The 24,746-nt window shown below is 43.9% G+C and overlaps 1 protein-coding gene across 2 annotated transcripts in view; it reads left to right on the top strand.

The window, feature by feature from the left end:
* Positions 1-13,375, top strand: part of LOC133424909 (plakophilin-4-like) — a 105,134-nt gene extending 91,759 nt beyond the window's left edge. For both annotated transcript variants that reach the window (XM_061715491.1, XM_061715489.1), the window contains exons 17-22: positions 4,193-4,385; positions 5,419-5,503; positions 8,338-8,455; positions 8,552-8,680; positions 8,783-8,856; positions 11,019-13,375. In XM_061715491.1, the coding sequence (XP_061571475.1) occupies positions 4,193-4,385; positions 5,419-5,503; positions 8,338-8,455; positions 8,552-8,680; positions 8,783-8,856; positions 11,019-11,276 (857 nt within the window). In that variant the 3' untranslated portion in view covers positions 11,277-13,375. The remainder of the gene's footprint in view (positions 1-4,192; positions 4,386-5,418; positions 5,504-8,337; positions 8,456-8,551; positions 8,681-8,782; positions 8,857-11,018) is intronic.
* Positions 13,376-24,746: the final 11,371 nt, after the last annotated feature.

The following is a 24,746-nucleotide window of genomic DNA, read 5'->3' as shown; positions in this document are numbered from 1 at the left end:
CAGGGATCCGCAGGTGTTCGTGCGAGAGGGGGAGGGTTAGTGGGAGGCAGAGTCATCTTGTTTACATTCCACCAGGGAGATTGTGACCAGGAGCGGTCGGCCCAAGCCGCTCTGTCAAGGGCAGATTGTAGAATCAGCAATTATTTTGAAAACAGGCAGCCTCAGTAATTTTCCGTCTGCCTTTCAGTCTCTGGTTCATCAGCGGCGACTCCAATCAGGCAAATTGTGATCAATTCCGACCGAAGCTGAGCTCCCAACTGCTCCAAGTTGTTATCAATCTTGTTAATGAGCTCAAAGACCCCCGCCAGCCTGCGGTTCTGTTTGAGAGTCGCATCCAGCTTACGGGCCTGCTCCCCAAACGTAAAAGTCAGAGCGCTGATCGCTTTGCTTGACCCTTCAGCCACGTCCGGCAGTTCTGAAAGAGCGAAAAAGGCTGCCGACGACTTATGCGTTTGTCGATACATCAGGAAACCCCCACCTCCGATCATGAGGATAATCAGGTGAAATCCTGCTATCATGAATCCAAATATGAAGGCATCTTCTACGTCCTCGATGGACATGATCGCCATGCACAAAGGCTTCCAATTTTTGTAGGAATCCATTGTATATCCCGAAAAAAATTTCCCATCCGGGCAAGAGGGCTCCCTTACCCCCTTCTTGTTGCAAAAATTTGGTCAATTGTGCTGAGAGACCAGTTAATCAATTCCATAATTGTAATTTCGGAGGAGTGAAAAAGAAGAGACTCTGAAGACGAGACAAGCAAGCAGTAGTGGGGGCAGACAGATAAGGGAGAGGGAGCAGAAAAAGCGTCTGCCTTCGTCGAGAGCCGGAAGAAGAAAGGATATACACACACACACACACACACACACACACGCACACACACACACACACACACACACACACACACACACACACACACACACACACACACACACACACACACACACACACACACACACTTACTGTATACACACACTTATACACACACACTTATACACACACACACACACTTATACACACACACAAACACACACACTTATACACACTTAGGGCCTGATTTACTAAAGGTTTGCGTGCTTAAAAACGTGTGCAAACTTGACAGCACCCGCAAACCAAAGTGCCAGCTGATCTACTAACGGCGTGCAAAGACGACTGCGTCTCTGAAATGCGCAAAATTGCACACGCAATTCAGTTAGTACTTTTGCCCTGATGAATAATCAATATGGGGCGTACCCGGCAGAAATCCTAAATACTGGGAGGGGAAGATGCAAATTGCTCCATTTACATGTGCCAAAACTTTGTATTTTATTGATTACTTATCTTATTGAACGTGAAATCATCCTTCGTAAATTACATTTAATTAAAACCCGTGCTTATTAATCACAAAACACAGGTTAAACATCATGACCAAATCCGCTCCGACCCGCTGTGTCAGGATCAGCGCAGAGACTGCAGCTTCGCCTGAATTATGGTTCTGCGTTAAATCGACGGCGTAGCCGACGGCGTAGGGTCGCGGTGGGGTGTGCGTCGCCGCGTAGCCTACGCCTTCGGTTCTGCGTTGGTGTGACGCGGAACCATAAATCAGCCTTTAGTGTGCGCTCTGTGCGCTGTTCTGAACACTTCTCTTCTCTTCTTGCCATATGATGGTCCCGTCTGTCACACATTACTGTCAGTTTTTGCTATATAATATATAATATTTGCAATATACTGTGGACATCTGAATAAAAACTTAACTCATAAATAGATGAATCAAAGCGTTCTCCAGCTCTGTGTCTGATTGTCTTTTTCTCCTCAGATCATGCCGAGCACCGCGGGGTCACGCAAACCCGACCAATTCAATATTAAAATCAAATTCAGTCCTGTGGCCCGTTTTTCTATTTCGTATTTTTGTTCTGTGCCTAAAATTGAAATATGAAAAACCAGACGTTTTTCCGTTTTTTGTCTTACCAACTGCATTTATTCTATCGCAGGTTTTCTCCAATATTGCGTTTCTTTTGGTAATGTTTAAATTTCTTTGCTGTAGTTCATTAATGTGTTTATTTGCCTCTTCCACTAATATCTCTAACTCCAACTCGTCAAATTTCATTTTGCGCTTGTGACTTGTGACTGTGCTTTCCATCCAGACTCTCCATGGCGCAGAGTTTGCGCTCGCAAACCTTAAGACACGCAACACCTCATTTAAATACTGCTGTTTGCACCTGTTATCAATTGCGCACGCAATCTTAGTTGATCACCCGCAAACCACACAACAACGCGCAAACTTTTTCAGTGCACATGCAATTTAGTACTCTTTATTTAGGATCTTAGTAAATCGGGCCCTTATACACACTTATACACACTTACACACACACACACACACACACACACACACACACACACACACACACACACACACACACACACACACACACTGAAGGCAGTTTTCACTTTTCAGGCTGAAAACACCAACAGCTTGTTTAACAGAGGCTTCTTTTTCACACATGAGAAAATATGGAAAACCATTGCTGTCAAAAAAGTCATACATAATTTAGCAAAAACATGCATAAAATAAATACATTTTAATAAAAAAAATGGTAAAAGGCTTATTAAAAAAATTTGAATGAAAAATAAGTGTATACATGAATCAAAATAATACATAAATACACTTATTTATGTAGTCAGTGACAGATTTAGGAGTGAAAACATATGGTAATACAGAAAAAAATACATTTATTTATTTTTTCAGTGACAGATTTAGCAATGAATAAATATAGGAACACAGAAATGAATATAAAAGTGCATGAATAAATGTGTAAATACATGTACTCATGTGTATTTTTGTTTATTTCAAAGGGACAACACACGCAAGTGTGCCGGCATTAACGGAAGATTGTTATCTGGAGCCTTTTAGCAGATCAACAAAACAAAACAGTTTATAGTTTAGAAAACGTCCCGGTACGATACTGTCTCGTCTGAGGCAGCAAAGATGACATTTGCTCGACATAATCCGTATTTTTAGTCTATTCTTAAAGGTTAGACAGATGATTTCCCAACAGTTGGATCCCCTGAGAACACTGTCCTTATTTCTGTGTTTGTTTCTGTATATTAATTCAGAGGGCTTTTCCAACAGCAGGATTAAGGGCCAATCCCAATACACCCCGTACTTTCTACCACTAGCTCTACTCACTGCCACTACCCCTAAAATTCAAGCCACAATTTTTTAGAGCCCTTGAAATCTTCCCAGGGGCCAGTCCCAATACTCCCACTACTCCTACTTTTCAGCACTACCCCTAAATTTAGCTTGCTACGTCACTGCGTGGTTTATGTTCGGGTACGTAAGCGACTGCGTAGTTACGTTTGCACATACGTCACACCATATCAGGAAGCCCAGAGATAAAAGCTGTTTTAATTTCCGCTGTAGCGCTGTTAATATGCCACTTTATTAAGTTTTAATATTTTTTCAGGCGTAAAAGTAACCGTTAAGATCCCCAACCTGGGCTCAGTTTATCAAAATAACGCCTGTTAAGAAATTTGCTCCGATGTTTTCGGGGATGAGAAGAGCCGCCGTTGATTTATATTTCCGCGTTAAATCGACACAGAGCCTACGGCATAGGGTACGGCGTAACCTACGCCGTAGGCTCTGCGTTGGTGTAACACGGAACCATAAATCAGCCTTTATTCTGGCGAGGTTTGAAAAAGACTTCGCAACAACGGGCAAACGAGTGATTATGTACATTCACTGAGTGAATATTTAATATGAAAGTAAAATATATATTTCTGCCTAGAAATGTAATCAAAACGCATTTTTATGCAGAAACTAACTCAAAATATTGATTTTATTCACTAAAAAATAAGAAATGTCCGCCATGTTTTTTTTTTTGATTCAGTCAGACGACGAAAAGCATTCTGGGAAATTTTTCTGGACCTAGGTCAGCTAGTGAGCATCTGAAAACCCTCGCTCTGTAGGGCCAGATTGATGCCCCCTAACCCTTGTTTAAGCCACTACCCCTAGATGCAAAGAGGAATTGGGACACCATTACCCTCACGGGAACGTGCAAAATTTAGGGATAGGGCTGAAAAGTAGGACTAGGGGGGGATTGGGACAGGGCCTTAGTCTCTGAGAACCAGAACCTCACGAAACCACTCCGATCTGGTGCCTCAGATCACGGTGCTGAAGGATTTCATACCAGGTCTGCTGCTTCTGTCCCCGCAGGGAAGTACGCCATGCGGGATCTGGTGAACCGACTGCCCGGCGGCAGCCCCTCCCTGCTGTCCGACGACACGGTGGCGTCGGTCTGCTGCACGCTGCACGAAGTCACCAGCCGCAACGTGGAGAACGCCAAAGCTCTGGCCGACAGCGGAGGCATCGAGAAGCTGGTGGACATCAGCAAAGGCCGAGGGAAGGGGTACGATGCCGAGTGCTCTTCCTCACTTATCTGAGGCTGACAGGTTGCCGGGTGGTTGTTGGGTTGTTGCCGGGTGGTTCAATTCAATTCAATTAAATTTTATTTATATAGCGTCTAATACAACAAAAGTTGTCTCCAGACGCTTTCCAGAGACCCAGAACATGAACATAAACCCCCGAGCAGTTATTAAATAAACAATGGCAGGAAAAACCTTAAGCCAAACAGTGGCAAGAAAAACTCCCCTTTAGGAGGGAAGAAACCTGGACCTGGACCTGGATCATAAGGGGGGACCCTCCTGCCGAAGGCCAGACTGGGGGGTCGGGGACGTCAGCAGCACACAGCAGGCAGGTGGAAGCAGCAGAGGGATAACCGGGGGTGGGGACCGCAGGCAGGTGGAAGCAGCAGCGGGATGACCGGGGTATTGGGGACCGCAGGCAGGTGGAAGCAGCAGCGGGATGACCGGGGGTGGGGACCGCAGGCCAGCACGCAGCTCCTGAAGCTCCGGCCCAATCAGCAAGCCCCAGGTTAGGTTCAGGGTCGGGGAAAGGTTGAGAAGGGGCAGGGCCAGGGAGAGGAGTCTTGACGGACAAATCTCTCCCCCGCCTGACCGGGCCGTTACCCTGCCTCTCTCACTCCCACGCTGCAGGTTCCGGTGTTGTGCATTTAGAGATGCTCTTCGCCACCTGCAGAGGATACAAAAGAGAAAAAAGAGAAGAAAAGGGGGGCCAGCACAAGAAACTACAGGAGCGATGGACAAAAACGATAGCTATGAGATACTTATAATAAATAAATATGGAAATGGAGAAGAGAGGAAGGCTGAGAGGCACCGCCCAGTGGATCATGTCGGTCCCCCCTGCAGCATAGGCCTATAGCAGCATATCTACCACATAGCTATATTTGAGACTAACTATTATAGTCCTGTTCTATAGCTGCAACTATGAACTATGAACGACTATGGGTGGTGGCCAGGTGGTTGCCGGGTGGTTGCCGGGTGGTTGCCGGGGGGCGTTACGAGACGTGTGGTGTGTTGCAGGTACTCGATGAAGGTGGTGAAGGCCGCAGCTCAGGTGCTGAACACGCTGTGGCAGTACAGAGAGCTGAGGACCCTTTACAAACAGGTCAGTACCAACCCAAAATGCATTTCCTCCACCGACCACTAGAGGGAGACTCCTAAAGTGAGACAATAGACCCTTTTTGTGTTCGTAAACAACAATGACGTAAACCGTATGCGCGCGCATTTAGGCAACAGAAGTATGTCGGAGATATACAGCTTGTCAAGGGGATTATCGACTAAAGATCACAAACGTTACCTTTACAAGTGGACTTTTGACAAACGGTGTCCGACTTCCAGATGCATGTTCTGTTAACGAGAGAGCTGAAGATGGTAGCAAGTGGCCACAAATACATATATATACCGAGCGTGTACACCAGAGAAATAAGGAGCCTGGACGTCACTGGATGCTTATAAACACGTTCTCCGTGGACAGAACGTCAAATACCATGACAGACTCAAGAGTTTTGTTTTGAGATCCATACAGTTAGTTTGCAACCTAAAATGGTTATTTACCGTTTACAACTAGAGATGCACGATATTGAAATTATGACCAATATCTGATATTTTCAGGGTCATATTTGTTGATACTGGTTCCGATACTTAATATATTTGTATTTTTCATATTAGGCCTACTGAACACATTACACAGGACCACAATGGAAATAAACCCCTCTGCCCTGAGGCCATGGCCCCAAATATTCAATCAATCAATACTCAGTTTTTCTAAGTGTCAAGTACAGCCGGCTAGGTAGATTATAGCGGGGCTCTAGTTGTGAAACCAGAATCCCGCATCTTCAGGTGGGTCTTTAAGTTTGTGGTATTAAATGACGGTTTATTCCCTCCTCGCGCTACTTCACCCCAACAGTACGGTGGCCGACAAGGGCCAAACGCACTGCAACGGCCTAATGCGTCTCAGTTAAGGAAAACGGCTTCAAGTACAGAAACGATTCAAATTCACAAACTCAAAACGAGGTAAAAAAAGGGGAACGTGGTGCAAATGAAAAAACGTGCTGCAAAAAACAAAGACAAATGCAGCTGCAAATAGAGAAACGATGCAAAGCACAAAACGATATAAAACAAGAAACCATCTTCAACTCCAGTACTGACCGTATACGCAACAACCCGACATGTTGACGCTGGGAACAGTTTGTTAAATGCCTGTTTACCAGTTGTTATCTGGTCTTTCAGTCACAACTGCTAGAGAACAACATCACTTCTGTTGCCAAGATGCGCACAACATTACATGGCGTAGGCTGAAAAAGGGTCTATTTTATTGAAAAAAATCAAGCTTTTTTATGTAAAACAGCATAAATGACTAAATTGAGCATGAAACAAACACTGAACATTATCACGACTCAGACTGGACATAGACTCCTTGAGTTGTTAAATGTTCGCTTGTATTTAAGGTCGGTTTATTAATAAAGTTTGGTAGAAGGGAAAAGAAAAAAAAACTAGCCTGATGACCTAACCACAGTTGAAAGTTAGAAGAACCGAATCCTCACATGAAAAAATCTTAAAACCACATTCTATTACACAACTTAGTTTTTTCACTCTCTTCTGCAAATACTTCTGCTTCCTGTTAAAAATGCATTCTGGTGTCTCCATCGCAGGTTGTAAAATGAGTGGAAAAACCCTCCTGCAGGATTTCTGAAGATAGTTATCAGTCCTGATAACCAATTATGGATCCTGGTATCCAGAGATCTTTGTACTCCAACTAACAGTTATTAATGTTCATGTTTTTCAACGTATTACAACAACAAATATTCAAAGAGGCATTTAATTTGCACTACAAAGAATATTGTAATGGCAGTGTGGAAAAAAATGATATATTTACATTATTGATGAGCACTTTTGTTTGTTTTTTGATCAGTACCATCATGCTGTCTTAGACAATTTCAGACTGGATTGGTTAGTACTCATGTCGGAATAATAAATACTAAATCCACTTTAATCCCAAAGGCTTCTCTCGTAGCTGCCTTATTTTATCCTGTACTTCCAGTACTCGAGTTGTATAAAAAAATCAGGGGGGATGGTCCATTTTATCATAGACCAAAACACCTGCAGAAATACTGCAGGAATGACATAGCAGCAGTTAAATGCAGCCTTCTGTAAGCTTTAAATATCCACTGGGCTTACATCAAATACATCAAAACACAACAATAAAAAACACTTTTCTGAACTTATCAATATGACTCTGTCCTTCACAGGATAAGTAAAATGGATCACTGCAAAAGCTCACAATCTTAACAAGAATATTTGTCTTATTTCTAGTTAAAATGTCTCATTTTAGTAAAAAAAAAATCTCATTACACTTAAAACAAGACTCATCACTGGAAAAAACAACAATTTTCACCTGTTTCAAGTAGATTTTCACTTGAAATAAGTAGAAAAATCTGCCAGTGGAACAAGATTTTTTTGTTTGTAATGAGAAGATAAATCTTGTCCCACTGGCAGATTTTTCTACTTATTTCAAGTGAAAATGTACTTGAAACAGGTGAAAATTGTCAAATAAGTTATTTTTCTGGTGTTATTTTTCTGGTGATGACTCTAAATGTTGAAATAGCAGTAAAACCACATTCATTGATGAAATGACATAAGGGATGGAAAGGAGGGATGGCAGTTTTACAGGGGGGATGATTTGGACCGTTTTTATTTCAGGGGGGATGATTTGGACCGTTTTTATTTCAGGGGGGGATGATTTGGACTGTTTTTATTTCAGGGGGGGATGATTTGGACCGTTTTTATTTCAGGGGGGATGATTTGGACCGTTTTTATTTCAGGGGGGGATGATTTGGACCGTTTTTATTTCAGGCGGGATGCCACCCCCCTCATCCCCCTCAACTCCAGTACTGTGTACTTCTAAACTGAAGTGAATCCTTCCTGTCCCCCTGTGAGCAGGACGGCTGGAACTACACCCACTTCGTCACGCCCGTGTCCACCCTGGAGCGAGACCGCTACCGCTCTCAGCCCACACTGCCCACCAGCCCGCTGCGGATGTCGCCCGTCATCCAGTCAGGTGTGAGCTCCGTCTTCTGAGGTCCCAGTGACGCTCGTGCACCTCTCAAACCCGGATTGTTTTCAGTAAAAGTGTTTTATTTGTTTTAATCCCCAGGCGGCAGCGCGACGTCCTCCCCTGCGATGCTCGGGATCAGAAGACACAGCTCCAACTATCAGAGGGCGCAGTCATCTATGCAACTTGACTCGTATTATGGAGACAGTATACACAAACGGCAATACACAGGTTTGGACTGCGGCGTCCCTCAGGGATCTATAGTTGAGCCCCCGATGATTCAGTCACAGAACTGACTCAGCATCTTCATCTGTGTTGAATTTCCCTCACCAGGGTCCGAGAGGAAAACCCCATACTTCATTGGGACTTACTCCTCCCAGTCAGGGGACGATTTGAGAAGATTACAAGTAAGAGAAATGGACTGCCTTTCATGTTCTTTAACTTTTACTGTCTTTTTCCAATTTCCCATTTTAAAGCCAACTACAAGGCCAATAAAACCATATTTCTCTTTCTCTTAAAATGACAGAATATATCTACTTTCAGCCATTCACAAAGTCTACCATTTACACAGCATCTCATGAATGCACAGGAAAAACGTTGGTACACAGACGGCACAGGCACAACCGAGCAGCACTGCACACACACACAATCACAGCCTGTCACACACACTCTTCAGCAGTACTTCAGACACACACAATCACAGCCTGTCACACACACTCTTCAAAAATTACATGTATTTTCACAAAGTCCTATTCCCTATCTTTAAATGCTCACCATCTATGTTTCTTAGGCTCATGTCAACATGGATCTTAGTATTGTATCTTCACGGCCACACCCTCACCCTTTAAGTTTCCTGGGCAATTTAAAACCTCTACTCCTAGGCTCAACACAGTGATTTTGGGGTGTCTCAATTCCCGGGCCCCTTTACCCAGCTCTATTCGTACACCCGTCGATGTCACGGTGGAGTCGCCACACTCGAGACTCTGGAATGCCTACGGTAACAGGGCCTCAAACCCTGCACCTCAAAAGGGCTTCAAACCCCGACACCCCGGGCCTCTAACCCTCTCTATGGGCCTCAAACCCACTTTCTGGGCCTCAAACCCACTTTGTGTACACTTCCTCTTAATTTATATTCCAGCCTTTGTCTTTTTTTTTGTCATTAAATTTAACAGTTGTCGTTAAATTTAGCAGTTGTTATAAAATTCAGCAATTGTTCTTAAATTTAGCAGTTATTAAATTTAGCAGTTGTCATTAAATTTAGCAATTGTTCTTAAATGTAGCAGTTATTAAATTTAGCAGTTGTCATTTCTTAAATTTAGCAGTTATTAAATTCAGCAGTTGTCATTCCTTAAATTTAGCAGTTATTAAATTCAGCAGTTGGGTATTTACTAAGACTTCTGGACACGTTTCCTTTTAGTGGTGTCCAAAACAGATGAAAGGGTCGGCTTACCCTGTTTGTGCCGCTGCCCGTGTCCTTGGTCTGTTCGTACCCAGCTGTTTTGTCCTAATTACCTCTTTTCCTCTTGCTCAATCCCGGACGAGCCCCCAAATTGTTGTGATCGAACCTGATCACCCCGGATCTGTTGATCGAGCTGGAAAAGTTAAAAAAAGGACAGAAGACTGGGACAGAATTCAATAGTCTTCTGCAGAAGGAGAAATCAGCCTGCTCCGCTGAGTTCTGAGTTCTGTGAGACTAGGTTTTATTGCTGGGGAGGATGACCCCAGGTTTTATTGCTTGGTGACCCCTCTTATCTCATGCCTGGTACAAAATGCTCCTTTCAGTGAGAAGTCAAAGTAACTCACACTAAGCTCAGCACATACACACATTCAGTTAATCAGCACATGCAGTTTACATATTCAGTGTGGTTATGAATTATTTTATTCAACACAATATAACTTATCATTTGTCTGAGTCGGGCATCTCCAGGGTGCTTCCATCTCACAGTGACTGCGTTTCCATGCATCAATAACCCTTTTAAAACCCGAATATTGGCAATAACCCGAATTTGCACGGCCATGTAAACACCAATAACCCTTTTGGATAACCAGAATTTGCTCATATTGGGGTTTTTAAAAACCTGAATATGAGCCCTGGGTTACTCCTTCTAAAACCTGAATATTGGGTCATGTAAACACCAAATGGAATATCCCCATCAAACGGAACAGGAATTAGTTTTCTGCACATGCTCTGTTCACAAGGAATCCTGGTCTTTTGAGTCCAGGAAGTTCTTATAAACACGGAGAAACAAGACCAGGAGGAGACTAATCACTTCATAAATGTAGTGAAGGATATGAACATTTCTGCATTTGTAGACGGTAGAAAGTACCGGGATAGCGAGATATAAAAGAAGGTGAGCGAAAAGTTGCATGAAGCAGCATTTGTTTTGAATTTGGATACAGGAAGAAAAAGCGGAAATGACATTCTCCGCGCGTCGCTGGTTTGATCCAGATATCCCAAATGATTAATCACCATGTAAACGGAATATTCTGAATGTTTCAGTAACCGGAATATTAGCAATGACCTGAATTTTGACTGCATGTAAACGTAGTCATTATGGTTCCTCCGCAGCCCCCGGAGCCGTTCTACGACGAGCCCGACAGGAAGAACTACAACAGCTACAGAATGTACCTGTCGTCCCCACAAGGCTACGGCGAGGAGCCTTACGAGGACGAACCGGTCCACCTGACGCCGTCCTCGCCCGACGGCTACGCCACCCAGTCCCTGCGGTTCAAAGCCAACACCAACTACGTAGACTTCTACTCCACCACGAGGAGGCCTTCAAACCGGGCCAACAAGTTCACCGGCTCCCCCGACTCCTGGGTGTAGACGCAAACCACAACCTCACTGTGTACTTCTGTGTACGTGTGTGTGTGGGGTGTGTTTGCTGAGAGAGGCTGTGGATGCATCTCCTCTGAATCTGTGCAGATCCACCGGCCTCCGTCTGCTATCATACAGAACTATTCTGTTATTTTTGAATCTGAATATCACTGACAGCAGATGACAAAAAGGTGTTTTGTTTGTTTAACGGCAGGACCTCCCACAGGATTCTTCTTGCATTCAACGATGGCTTCATTTGGCAGATCTGAAGTAAGGACGCTGTTTCTTTGGGCTCAAATGGAAGTAATTCAGTTTACAGATGATTCTTGATGAGTTTTTAGCTTTAAACTAAACACGTCCACCCTGTGACCACAGACTCCGCTCAACCCTGGTCAGTCCAAACATGGTAGCATCATAGGTTAGCATAAGCTAAGCTAAAACTTCTAGACAGTAAAAAAAAAAACAATGGACGAAGCATGAGATTACTGACCCCATGGATTTTGAAGAGCAGTTTTGAAGCATGTTTTCCTTCGTCACGTTGCTCTGGAAGCCGATGGGAACACGCCCACCGCATGTCAATCAAAGTTAGCTTTCCTCCCAGTTCCTTCAGAAGATCTGACATATCTGTAAACGGTTGCGTTTAGCGGGGTTCATACCAACGGGTTCACACGAACGGGAGGTTGCTTCCATAAGCGCGCTAGCATGACGACTATGGACGAGGAAGTGATTAAGGATAGCCATTGGCTGAGCTGACCGTCAATCATATTAACAAATATTCCTGAAAGAACTTCCACATGAGCCCCAACCAGGAAGTTCCTGTAGCACCGGGTGGTTACTGAGGGAAAGCGGGCGTGTTTCCACCCATTTGCCCATTTTTTAAGAAACCTCCAGGACAAACCAGAGTTGCTTGTAGCCATCGGTTTGTACTAACGCTAAAGTCCCTTTTTAAAATGTATAACTTTTAAAGCAACACAAAACAACCTCCAAAAGGTTTCCCTGATGATATTGTAATATACTTATATGGATTATGTTGACGAGTGTTATGAAGGCAACGCTGGTTATTGACAAGTGTGAGAACTGTCTCTATGGCAAGCCATGAGGGACATAAAGCAGTGGTTAATGTTGCAATATGGCAAGCCATGAGGGACATAAAGCAGTGGTTAATGTTGCAATATGGCAAGCCATGAGGGACATAAAGCAGTGGTTAATGTTGCTATATGGCAAGCCATGAGGGGCATAAAGCAGTGGTTAATGTTGCTATATGGCAAGCCATGAGGGACATAAAGCAGTGGTTAATGTTGCAGGTGTTGAAACAAGTTGATGATTTTACCTTTACTTCCTGTGACTTCACTTGTCTCCGTGTTGTGGTCCGGACGGAGTCACGTGACTCCAAACGCGGCGCCAGCAGGGGAAACGCACACAGTTGGAGTGGTGACACCGGGAGAAATCCCCCAATAACCGCCATGAGCGAGATTATTGTCCACGTCTGTTCCAACAGCGGGATACCTATGAAAATACATAATTAAAATGTTGTAAGTTAAGATACACTCAGCCAAAAGGTGCTTTAAAATAAGTGTTTCTTCACATGGTGTGAATTCTGCAGTAAATCCCTAAATATCTTCCACCATCCCGAATGCAAGCTGAGGATCCTGTACAGAGAACTGACCTGGGTTAGGACACTTTTAAAAGAAAAAAGAAAAGACTCTAAAGGACCCAGGTCTGGAGACGAGTGTCCTCGCTCTTCCGAACCTTTAAAGACTCAGACCTCGAGTTACAACTGTGACTCTCTGCTTCCTGTAATGTCGGCCAAAAGTGCAGTATATCATAAAGTACGTGAAATATGTGGAAAAACTAACACATGTGAATCTATTTGTACAGATACGAAGGTTCAGCTGTCCTGTAATATTGTTGTATTCAATATGTAGAACTTTATATGTGATTGTGTGAAGATTTTTCTATTATTTATTGATTGTTTTTATCATTTTACTTGTGACTTGACCAAAATACACCATCGGTCTGTTCTGTCCACAACTGATGATGATGATGATGATGTGCAATGTTACAGAGGGGAAATATATGTATAGGAATAAAAGATTATATCATGACGAGACACATGGAACGCATCCTGTACCTCGTATTTATTTTGTTTTAACCTTTAACAGTCCAAAAAAAATGTTTCCTCCTATTTTTAGCCAAGCTGCAGATTAATTGATCATAATTACTTTACCGGCTAGGGATGGGCAGTATGGACTAAAAAATTATCAGATAATTTCTGGCATTTATCCCGATAACGAGAAAAAATACCAATACAAAAACGTCCTCAACGGGAATTTATCCTTCTTTCTTTCTTTCTTTCTTTCTTTCTTTCTTTCTTTCTTTCTTTCTTTCTTTCTTTCTTTCTTTCTTTCTTTCTTTCTTTCTTTCTTTCTTTCTTTCTTTCTTTCTTTCTTTCTTTCTTTCTTTCTTTCTTTCTTTCTTTCTGGCTCATTTCCTTCCTTCCTTCCTTCCTTCCTTCCTTCCTTCCTTCCTTCCTTCCTTCCTTCCTTCCTTCCTTCCTTCCTTCCTTCCTTCCTTCCTTCCTTCCTTCCTTCACGTACGTTGTGCGTGCATTTAACACAGAACCATAAATCATTTTTACACAAAAACGTCATCAACGGGGATTTATCATTTTTACCGTGAGATGACAAATTCTTACTGTGAACGGTAAAATATCGTCCATTCCTACTACCAATCCCTTAATGCCACTTGTGTCGTACTTGATATATGAATTTCTGAGACCTGTCTACCACCCCAATAATCACATAAAATGCAATATAACTAATGTCTTTGTAATGGTACAAAAATTAAGGGGTTAAATCCTGATTTATTATGAGAACCGTATTTTGCGGAGCATTAGGCCCAATATCAATGAGCAGCTCTATTTTCATACAGAAGGAGCACCGGGTTTTAAGGCGCATGATAAAAATATAAAGCAAAACAAAACAGTCTGGTCAGTTGAATCCGTTCACAATAACTAAAGAATATCGTTCAGTTGTAACTAATTCAGAAAAATGACTCACATTTTAAATCATTCTTCTCCACGAACCCACCAATAAAAAGTGGAGGAGGGAAGAGTTGGACTAGGTTCTGTTCTCTGATTGGCTCATCGTTGCCAGCGATACCTAAAGTTAGTCTGAGGTTGGAACAACGTTGTATTCCAACATTTGATTATAACTGGATTATGACACAGACTGTGTTCATATTCAGGTTTTTAAAAACCCCAATATGAGCCCTGGGTTACTCCTTTTAAAACCTGAATATTGGGTCATGTAAACACCAAACGGAATATCCCCATCAAACGGAACAGGAATTTGTTTTCTGCACATGCTCTGTTCACAAGGAATCCTGGTCTTTTGAGTCCAGGAAGTTCTTATAAACACGGAGAAACCAAGACCAGGAGGAGACTAATCACTTCATAAATGTAATGAAGGATATGAACATTTCTGCATTTGTAGACGGTAGAAAGTACCGGGATAGAAGATTTACAAGAAGGAGAGAGAAAAGTTGCTGAAGCAGCATTTGTTTTGAATTTGGATACAGGAAGAAGAAGCAGAAATGACGGGAATTGTGTCATGATGTTCTCCGTGGGTCGCTGGTTTGATCCAGATATCCTGAATGATTAATTACCATGTAAACGGAATATTCCCAATGTTTCAGTAACCGGAATATTAGCAATAACCCGAATTTTGACTGCATGGAAACATAGTCACAGATTTGAAAATTGGGTTTACGCTAAAAACCTATTGTTGACGTCTAATTAGATTAAGGTAACGTTGACTAGATGTTGGATTATTGTCGTTGCCTGTATCCAACCCAGGACCAACTTTAACGTGTCTGAACGGTCCGACCATCAGTCAAGCGGAGCAGCTTTGTAACTTACCAAAGTCACTCATTTTGACAGATTTCTGAGCACAGGTACCACATAAAACTGGTTTTGGGTTAGTAACACAACAAGATTAGATAAGGGCCTCAGATTAGAGGGCGCACTGCAGATTCTTGAGAAAAATTAAGGATTTTAAGTGCCTTATAGTCAGTACTCGAGTTGTAATAAAAATCAGGGGGGATGGTGGATTTTATCATATGGGGACAGATAATTTGTGCTGATTACAAATAATATAATATATTACAAATAATAGCAGTGACCAAAACACCTGCAGAAATACTGCAGGAATGACATAGCAGCAGTTAAATGCAGCCTTCTGTAAGCTTTAAATATCCACTGGGCTTACATCAAATACATCAAAACACAACAATAAAAAACACTTTTCTGAACTTATCAATATGACTCTGTCCTTCACAGGATAAGTAAAATGGATCACTGCAAAAACAAAGACAAAAGAATATTTGTCTTATTTCTAGTTAAAATGTCTCATTTTAGTAAACAAAATCTCATTACACTTAAAACAAGTATCCTCACTGGAAAAACAACAATTTTCACCTGTTTCAAGTAGATTTTCACTTGAAATAAGTAGAAAAATCTGCCAGTGGAACAAGATTTTTTTGCTTGTAATGAGAAGATAAATCTTGTTCCACTGGCAGATTTTTCTACAGATTCTGCAGATTTCAAGTGAAAATTTACTTGAAACAGGTGAAAATTGTCAAATAAGTTATTTTTCTGGTGTTATTTTTCTGGTAATGACTCTAAATGTTGAAATAGCAGTAAAACCACATTCATTGATGAAATGACATAAGGGATGGAAAGGGGGGATGGCAGTTTTACAGGGGGGATGATTTGGACCGTTTTTATTTCAGGGGGGGATGATTTGGACCGTTTTTATTTCAGGGGGGGATGATTTGGACCGTTTTTATTTCAGGGGGGGATGCCATCCCCCCTCATCCCCCTCAACTCCAGTACTGGGTACAACAGATCAGGCAGTTCTCCAACCAAACCCCCTAAAACAAAAGCCAGTTCTGCTTTTCTGAAGAGTTTCCAGGTAAACGATGCAGAGATGGGAGTTTCAGTCTCATTGTGGAGGAACTGTGATGCCCCGCTCTTACGCCTTCTGAGGAACAAGTCCAGTTCAGCGGTCTGAAACAATATAAATATCTGCATTGTTTTTTTTTCCCAGCTGAAGTTCAACATTTAGAAGAAAGAAGAACAAAGGAGGATGTGACTGGTTACACCAGGGGTCTCCAACCCTGGTCCTCAAGGGCCGGTGTCCTGCATGTTTTAGAGTTTCCTCTGCTTTAACACACCTGATTCTAATTAATCATCATCACCAGCTTGTCATTGAGGTCTGCAAAATTCTCTTGACACAGTCAGGGATTGGTGACCCCTGGGTTACACGGTCAGGACAGTCAGACGTCCATTAGACTATAACCAATCATAGTCCAGCTCGTCTCTGCCTCCAAACATCCAAACTCCTGACTGATGGAGCTCTGGCTCCACCCAGTGGCAGAGTGATGCTCCTGCAGCACCTTTTTTTAATTTCTTTCTTTTTTGTTCTGTATTTTTGAATTTTGTTTGGCTGTTGGTGAAGTTGCACGTGCTGAACAAAATCTGTGGATGTGAGATTTTTGAATAAAATCTGCTTCCATACTGCCCCACCCCTCCACCAACGTTCTAGGAACCCCCACCCCCACAAATTCAGCAAAGCTTTGTCTGTCTTCAGATTGTTACCGTTGAATTAGGCCGTGCATGTGATGAGAGGAAAGATGTATTTTCTTTGTTCTTTTCACTTTTCTTTCCCTTTTCTTTCAGGAAACGTGTTCAGGTTGAATCGACCCATGAAAGTCCAGTTTTGTGTGTGTGTGTGTGTGTGTGTGTGTGTGTGTGTGTGTGTGTGTGTGTGTGTGTGTGTGTGTGTGTGTGTGTGTGTGTGTGTGTGTGTGTGTGTGTGTGTGTGTGTGTGTGTGTGTGTGTGTGTGTGTGTGTGTGTGTGTGTGTGTGTGTGTGTGTGTGTGTGTGTGTGTGTGTGTCCGCCCTGTGCAGGCGGAAGTAATCGCCCAAACAGTTACTAGTTATTTGGGATTTAGTTGTTTTAAGCGTCAAAATGTCATATGGTGTGACCGACCGACCACGATTCTTGTTTTGAAAACCTTTTTTGAAATCAATCTAAATGTATTTTAAATCAATCTTCTGCCCTATTTGGCATGATTTCCAAAGTATCTTGTAGTGTAAGATTGCAACACATTTGTATTTATATTTCCATCATAATATACAAACAAAGTTTGACTGATCATGTGGCACAACCATTAAAAAAACAACCATTTTTGTATAATACTGAAAACTTAAAACTTGAAAAAGATGTCAAGATGTTAAGGAAATTAATTTATTTTAATATGAATCACGGTTGCACCACATGACCTTTTTTAAGGTTAGAATCACTCAATTTCAAATGTTTATATGAATTTATGTGTACACAACATTCTTAATGTTTGAACTACTGCAATAGATATTCTTTTTTTTAATTATTTTAAAATTGACCTGTTGAAAATCCTTATTCATCGTTGACCCAGATGCAGAATTCACTCATACACCTGCTCTGCTGGACGAGGAGGCGGCACAGGCTTTCTAATGTCCAGAAAGTGGATTTTCACTTCCATCTGTCCCGTTGCTAAATGCTCATCACTCAAATATCATGCAGTAAAGATCTCTAAGCCCTTCACTACTTACACTTTGGTCAGATACTGCCGTCCAGGAGGGAACAGATGAGTTGATCCCTGAACTGGACATGGTTCTTCCTGATCACGGCTCTCCACTAATTGTACTGGGAGACATGAACCTTCACATGGGCAAAACACAGACAAATGAGTTTCTGGCCCTCAAACACTCATTCAATCTTACACTGCTGCAGACTCCTCCAACACACAAAGCAGAAATTATAGCTGAATATCGTCGTCAACGAACCTTTATCCCCTGAGGAAAGCGAGGCGCAACAAATAAAACGAAGAAAAAGAAAACCAGGGAACTACCGACAGCGTAGCTCAGTGTCAGAGAGGTTCCTGGGGAGTCGGAGGATACAAGTTCAATCCCTGGGAGGATCTGGCTCTGAGTGATGGAGCCACGACTTATGATGGATTCAGTTTTTAAGTCCACCGCCTGAAACCAAAGGTTAAATGCGCTACGAGAACCTGCCTCAGTGAGAAGGGGATCGGTGGTGTGGTGGGTTAGTTCACGGCTGTAAAGCACCAGGAGGACGGTGCACGCCGGTTTGAACCTGACACAGGGACCTGGAGCCTTTAAAACTGGTGTCACTGTGGTGGGGAGGATGGAGAGGGAAAGGAGAGGAGGTGAGGGGAGTCTCCTCCCTGAAATACGGGGACACAAAGGTAGGAGGTTATGGAGGAGGAAGCAGGAGCAGAGGGGGTTTTAGTGCTCAACATGAGACTATTAGAGGATAGAGTTACACAAGTAAAGCAAGGCAAATGTATTTATTTAGCACAATTCAACACAAGGTAATTCAAAGTGCTTTACATTGACATTAAAAGCGGCAAGACATAATTAGACAGTAAATAACAAATAAGATTGAAAAAATTAAGAATAAAATGATAAGAAAAGAAGTAAAATAATAAAAAGCACAAGCTGTTGAAAATAAGGGCAGTAGAGTAGGCAAGGCAAGGCAAATTTATTTATATAGCACAATTCAACACAAGGTAATTCAAAGTGCTTTACATTGACATTAAAAGTGGCAAGACATAATAACAAATAGGTAAGAATAAGAAAAGAAGTAAAATAATAAAAAGCACAAGCTGTTAAAAAAAAAAAAAATAATAATAAGGGCAGAGTAGAGCAGGTAAGTTTAATTTAAGAGTACGGTTGAGTAAACAGTAATGTTTTTAGGCCTGATTTAAAGGAGCTGACAGTTGGAGCAGACCTCAGGTCTACAGGAAGTTTGTTCCACCGGTGAGGAGCAGAATAACTGAACGCTGCCTCACCAGGATGGATATTTTTATGTATAACACATCTGGGTGCACGTTACGGTTCGGGCCGCATTAACTGCCGAAGGAATGGCAGAAATTGCGCCAAAATTACGCGATTAATTCAAAATGGCCAACTTGCTGTTCGGTTTCGGCCATGGCGCCAAGAGACTTTTCTTTAAGTTGCGACATGATACAGGTGTGTAGCGATTTTAGTGCATTTACGTCAAACCGTATTGTGGGGCTTGAGGCACAAAGTTTTCTAGGGGGCGCTGTTGAGCCATTTTGCCACACCCATTAATGCAAACCATTAAATATCAAATTTTTTGCCAGGCCTGACTTGCATGCAAAATTTGGTGACTTTTGGGGCACGTTTAGGGGGACAAAAAGGCCCTCCTTTCATTCCCGCCAGAGTTCTTCATCCAGTTGTCTTTAAGTAGAACTAAATCCACTTTTAGAGTTCAACACACAAAATGAAAAGATAAATGCACTATGAGAGATGTCTTCCCCCAAGTATACTGGTGGTGTGGAGGGTTTGCTCAGGGCTCTAAGGTGCCAATGAAAGGGTGGTGCATGCTGGTTCAAACCCGCAGTATCTGTAGAGGTAGAGGCATCAGACCTTATACCTGGACCACTTTTAAAATGACGTCCTTCTACTGACGATTGAAAACTGGCCAGGAAGCCTGGGAAAGAGACAAGAATGTGGGGCCACCTGGTAAAGAGCTGTACATTGTTAAAGAGACTGAGAGTTCAATTCCCGCCTGAGGTCTTCAGCCCGTTGACTTTAAGTAGCACAAATCCACTTTTAGAGTTCAACACACAAACTGAAAAGTTAAATGTGCTATATGAGAGATGTCTTCTGTCTGAGTGTAGTTGGTGGTGTGGAGTGTTTGCTCACGCCTTTAAGGCACCAATGAGAAGTTGGTGCATGCGGCTTCAAACCATCCTCAGTATCTGGAGGAATCAGACCTTATAATTGGACCACTTTTTAAATGATGTCCTTCAACTGAGGACTGAAAACTGGCCAGGAAGCCTGCAAAGGAGGCAAGTATGTTGTGCACCATGGACGAGTGCTGCACATTATTAAACAGACTGTGAGTTCAATTCCTGCCAGAGGTCTTCATCCAGTTGTCTTTAAGTAGAACTAAATCCACTTTTAGACTTCAACACACAAACTGAAAAGTTAAATGCGCTATGAGAGATGTCTTCCCCCCAAGGATACTGGTGGTGTGGAGGGATTGCTCAGGGCTCTATGGTGCCAATGAAATGATGGTCCATGCTGGTTCAAACCAGCAGTATCTGTAGAGGCATCAGACCTTATACCTGGATCACTTTTAAAATGACGTCCTTCTACTGACGATTGAAAACTGGCCAGGAAGCCTGGGAAAGAGGCAAGAATGTGGGGCCTCATGGTAAAGAGCTGTACATTGCTAAAGAGACTGTGAGTTCAATTCCTGCCAGAGGTCTTCAGCCCGTTGACTTTAAGTAGCACAAATCCACTTTTAGAGTTCAACGCTAAAAATGAAAAGATAAATGCACTAAGAAAGATGTCTTCCCCCCAAGGATACTGGCTATAAGGTGCCAATGAAAGGGTGGTGCATGCTGGTTCAAACCCTCCCCATCCTCAGTATCTGGAGGGGTAGAGGGATCAGGGAGGATGAGAGGTTAGGAGTGCTAGGGGAATGAGGTAGGATGAGGAGGGCTTGGTGGGGTCAGGTAGGATAAGGAGGGCTAGGGGGGTCAGGTAGGGTGAGGAGGGATTGGTGGGGTCAGGTAGGATGAGGAGGGATTGGTGGGGTCAGGTAAGAAGAGGAGGGGTCAGGTAGGATGAGGAGGGGTCAGGTAGGATGAGGAGGGGTCAGGTAGGATGAGGAGGGCTAGGGGGGTCAGGTAGGATGAGGAGGGCTAGGGGGGTCAGGTAGGATGAGGAGGGCTAGGGGGGTCAGGTAGGATGAGGAGGGCTTGGGTGGACAGGTAGGATGAGGAGGGTTCAGGTAAGATGAGGAGGGCTAGGGAGGTCAGGTAGGTTGAGGAGGGCTTGGTGGGGTCAGGTCGGATGGGATCTATACCCCATACCCCTGGCCCTTCAGCTGTCCTCTTACTCCCTAGCCCTCCTCATAGCCCTTAGCCCTCATGCCTTCTCCTCCTACCTGACCCCCCTAGCCCTCCTCATCCTACTCCTACCTGACCCCCTTAGCCCTCCTCATCCTACTCCTACCTGACCCCCTTAGCCCTCCTCATCCTACTCCTACCTGACCCCCCTAGCCCTCCTCATCCTACCTGACCCCCCCTAACCTTCTCATCCTCCCTGATCCCTCTACCCCTCCAGATACTGAAGATGGGGAGGGTTTGAACCAGCATGCACCAGCCTTTCATTGGCACCTTATAGCCACGAGCAAACCCTCCACACCACCAGTATCCTTGGGGGAAGACATCTCTCTTAGTGCATTTATCTCTTCATTTTTAGCGTTGAACTCTAAAAGTGGATTTTGTGCTACTTAAAGTCAACGGGCTGAAGACCTCTGGCAGGAATTGAACTCTCAGTCTCTTTAACAATGAGCAGCTCTTTACCATGAGGCTCCACATTCTTGCCTCTTTCCCAGGATTCCTGGCCAGTTTTCAATCGTCAGTAGAAGGACGTCATCTTAAAAGTGGTCCAGGTATAAGGTCTGATACCTCTACCTCACCAGATACTGCGGGTTTGAACCAGCATGCACCACCCTTTCGTTGGCACCTTATAGCCCTGAGCAAACCCTCCACACCACCAGTATACTTGGGGGAAGTCATCTCTCATAGTGCATTTATCTTTTCATTTTGAGTGTTGAACTCTAAAAGTGGATTTTGTTCTACTTAAAGAAAACTGGATGAAGAACTCTGGCGGGAATTGAACTCACAGTCTGTTTAACAATGTGTGGCACTCTTCCATGGTGCACAATCAGAGGTGTCAAGTAACGAAGTACAAATACTTTGTTACCTTACTTAAGTAGAAATTTTGGTTATCTATACTTCACTGGAGTAATTATTTTTCAGGCGACTTTTTACTTTTACTCCTTACATTTTCACACAATTATCTGTACTTTTTACTCCTTACATTTTAAAAACAGCCTCGTTACTCTATTTCATTTCGGCCTTTAAATAAAAACTATCCAGTTAAATTGCTCCATCCGGATAGAGTGAATTTGGTTGTGGTTGTTTCAGATGTTCTTGTCCAGTTTTGTTCTTACATCCGTTCCCTCAGATTCCTGCAACTAAACTTGGATGTACATTCCAATAAAGGTTAGGATAAATGATAACATGCCTCTGAAGTTTGACTTTTTGCACCATTACAATACTTATAGGCAACTAGTCATCATATCTCCTGCTCTCTGAAACACATGTTAATGCTCAATAGTACACATATATGGTTCTTTAATATATTTACATTATACTAAGATGCATTCATTTTCAATGGCTTTTGTCCTTAATGGCTTTTTTCCCCCTTATATTACTTTTACTTTTATACTTTAAGTAGTTTTGAAACCAGTACTTTTATACTTTTACTTGAGTAAAAAACTTCTACAGCAGTATTTTTAAACTCTAGTATCTATACTTCTACCTGAGTAATTAATGTGAATACTGAAGACACCTCTGGTCATCAACAACTTGTCATCGAGGTCTACACAACTCCATTAGTGACAGTTTACAGCCAGTGGAGGCTCAAACTGTTGAACTTGCCTTTGCTGCCAGTAAAACTATGACCACAAAATAACGTTTATGCATGTGCAATCCAAATCTATGACTCTGTTTCTGGAATTCACGCCTTTTGAAAAAAAATGTGCTTCCATACCTGTGACCCAGATGAGAATAAGTAGGTATGGATGGATACACATAAAGTTTGACATAAAGAGTCGTGGGTGGTGTGATCTGACTCGGTATTGAGTCCTTGACCTTCATTGGCTGGAATTAGCCCCGCCCCTTCTTCTGCTTCTGTACAGCAAGGGTCCATCCATCCATCCATTGTCCACCGCATTATCCGAGTCCGGGTCGTGGGGGCAGCAGTCGGAGCAGGGATCCCCAGACTTCCCTCTCCCTGGACACTTCCTCCAGCTCTTCCGGGGGGACTCCAAGGCATTCCCAGGCCAGCCGAGTGACGTAGTCACTCCAGCGTGTCCTGGGTCTTCCTCGGGGCCTCCTCCCGGTGGGACATGCCCGGAACACCTCACGAGGGAGGCGTCCAGGGGGCATCCTATACAGGTGCCCGAGCCACCTCAGCTGGCTCCTCTCGATGTGGAGGAGCAGCGGCTCTACTCCGAGCTCCTCCCGGGTGACAGAGCTCCTCACCCTATCTCTAAGGGAGCGTCCAGCCACCCTGCGGAGGAAACTCATTTCGGCCACTTGTATCCGGGATCCCGTTCTTTCGGTCATGACCCAGAGTTCATGACCATAGGTGAGGGTGGGAACGTAGATCGACCGGTAAACCGAGAGCTTTGCCTTTCGGCTCAGCTCCCCCTTCACCACGACGGACCGATACAATGACCGCATTACTGCGGCCGCCGCACCGATCCGCCTGTCGATCTCGCGCTCCGTTCTCCCCTCACTCGTGAACAAGACCCCAAGATACTTAAACTCCTCCACCTGAGGCAGGAACTCTCCCCCGACCTGGAGGGTGCAAGCCACCTTTTTCCGGTCGAGAACCATGGCCTCAGACTTAGAGGTGCTGATTCTCATCCCAGCCACTTCACACTCGGCTGCAAACCGCCCCAGTGCATGCTGAAGGTCCTGGCTCGAGGGAGCCAACAAGACCACATCATCTGCAAAAAGCAGAGATGAAATCAAGTGGCTCCCGAACCGTACCCCCTCCGGCCCCTGGCTGCGCCTAGAAATTCTGTCCATAAAAATAATGAACAGAACCGGTGACAAAGGGCAGCCCTGCCGGAGTCCAACACGCACCGGGAACAGGTCTGACTTACTGCCGGCAATGCGAACCAAGCTCCTGCTCCGGTCATACAGGGACCGTACAGCCCTCAGCAGAGGGCCTCCGACCCCATACTCTCGGAGCACCCCCCACAGGATGCCACGTGGGACATGGTCGAAAACCTTCTCCAAGTCCACAAAACACATGTGGACTGGTTGGGCAAACTCCCATGCGCCCTCGAGCACCCTGCGGAGGGTATAGAGCTGGTCCAGCGTTCCACGGCCAGAGCGAAAACCGCATTGTTCCTCTTGAATCCGAGGTTCGACTATCGGCCGAATTCTCCTCTCCAGCACCCTGGAATAGACTTTCCCCGGGAGGCTGAGGAGTGTGATTCCCCGGTAGTTGGAACACACCCTCCGGTCCCCCTTTTTGAAGAGAGGGACCACCACCCCGGTCTGCCAGTCCAGAGGCACTGTCCCCGACTGCCACGCGATGCTGCAGAGGCGTGTCAGCCACGACAGCCCCGCAACATCCAGAGACTTGAGGTACTCAGGGCGGATCTCATCCACCCCCGGTGCCTTGCCACTGAGGAGCTTCCGAACCACCTCAGTGACTTCAGCTTGGGTGATGAATGAATCAACCTCTGAATCCTCAGCCTCTGCTTCCTCAACGGAAGGCGTGTCAGC

The sequence above is a fragment of the Cololabis saira genome, chromosome 24 (genome assembly GCF_033807715.1).
Source record: "Cololabis saira isolate AMF1-May2022 chromosome 24, fColSai1.1, whole genome shotgun sequence".
NCBI lineage: Eukaryota > Metazoa > Chordata > Actinopteri > Beloniformes > Belonidae > Cololabis > Cololabis saira.
Note: the sequence above shows the minus strand (reverse complement) of the source record. Positions and strands in the feature narration are given on the sequence as shown.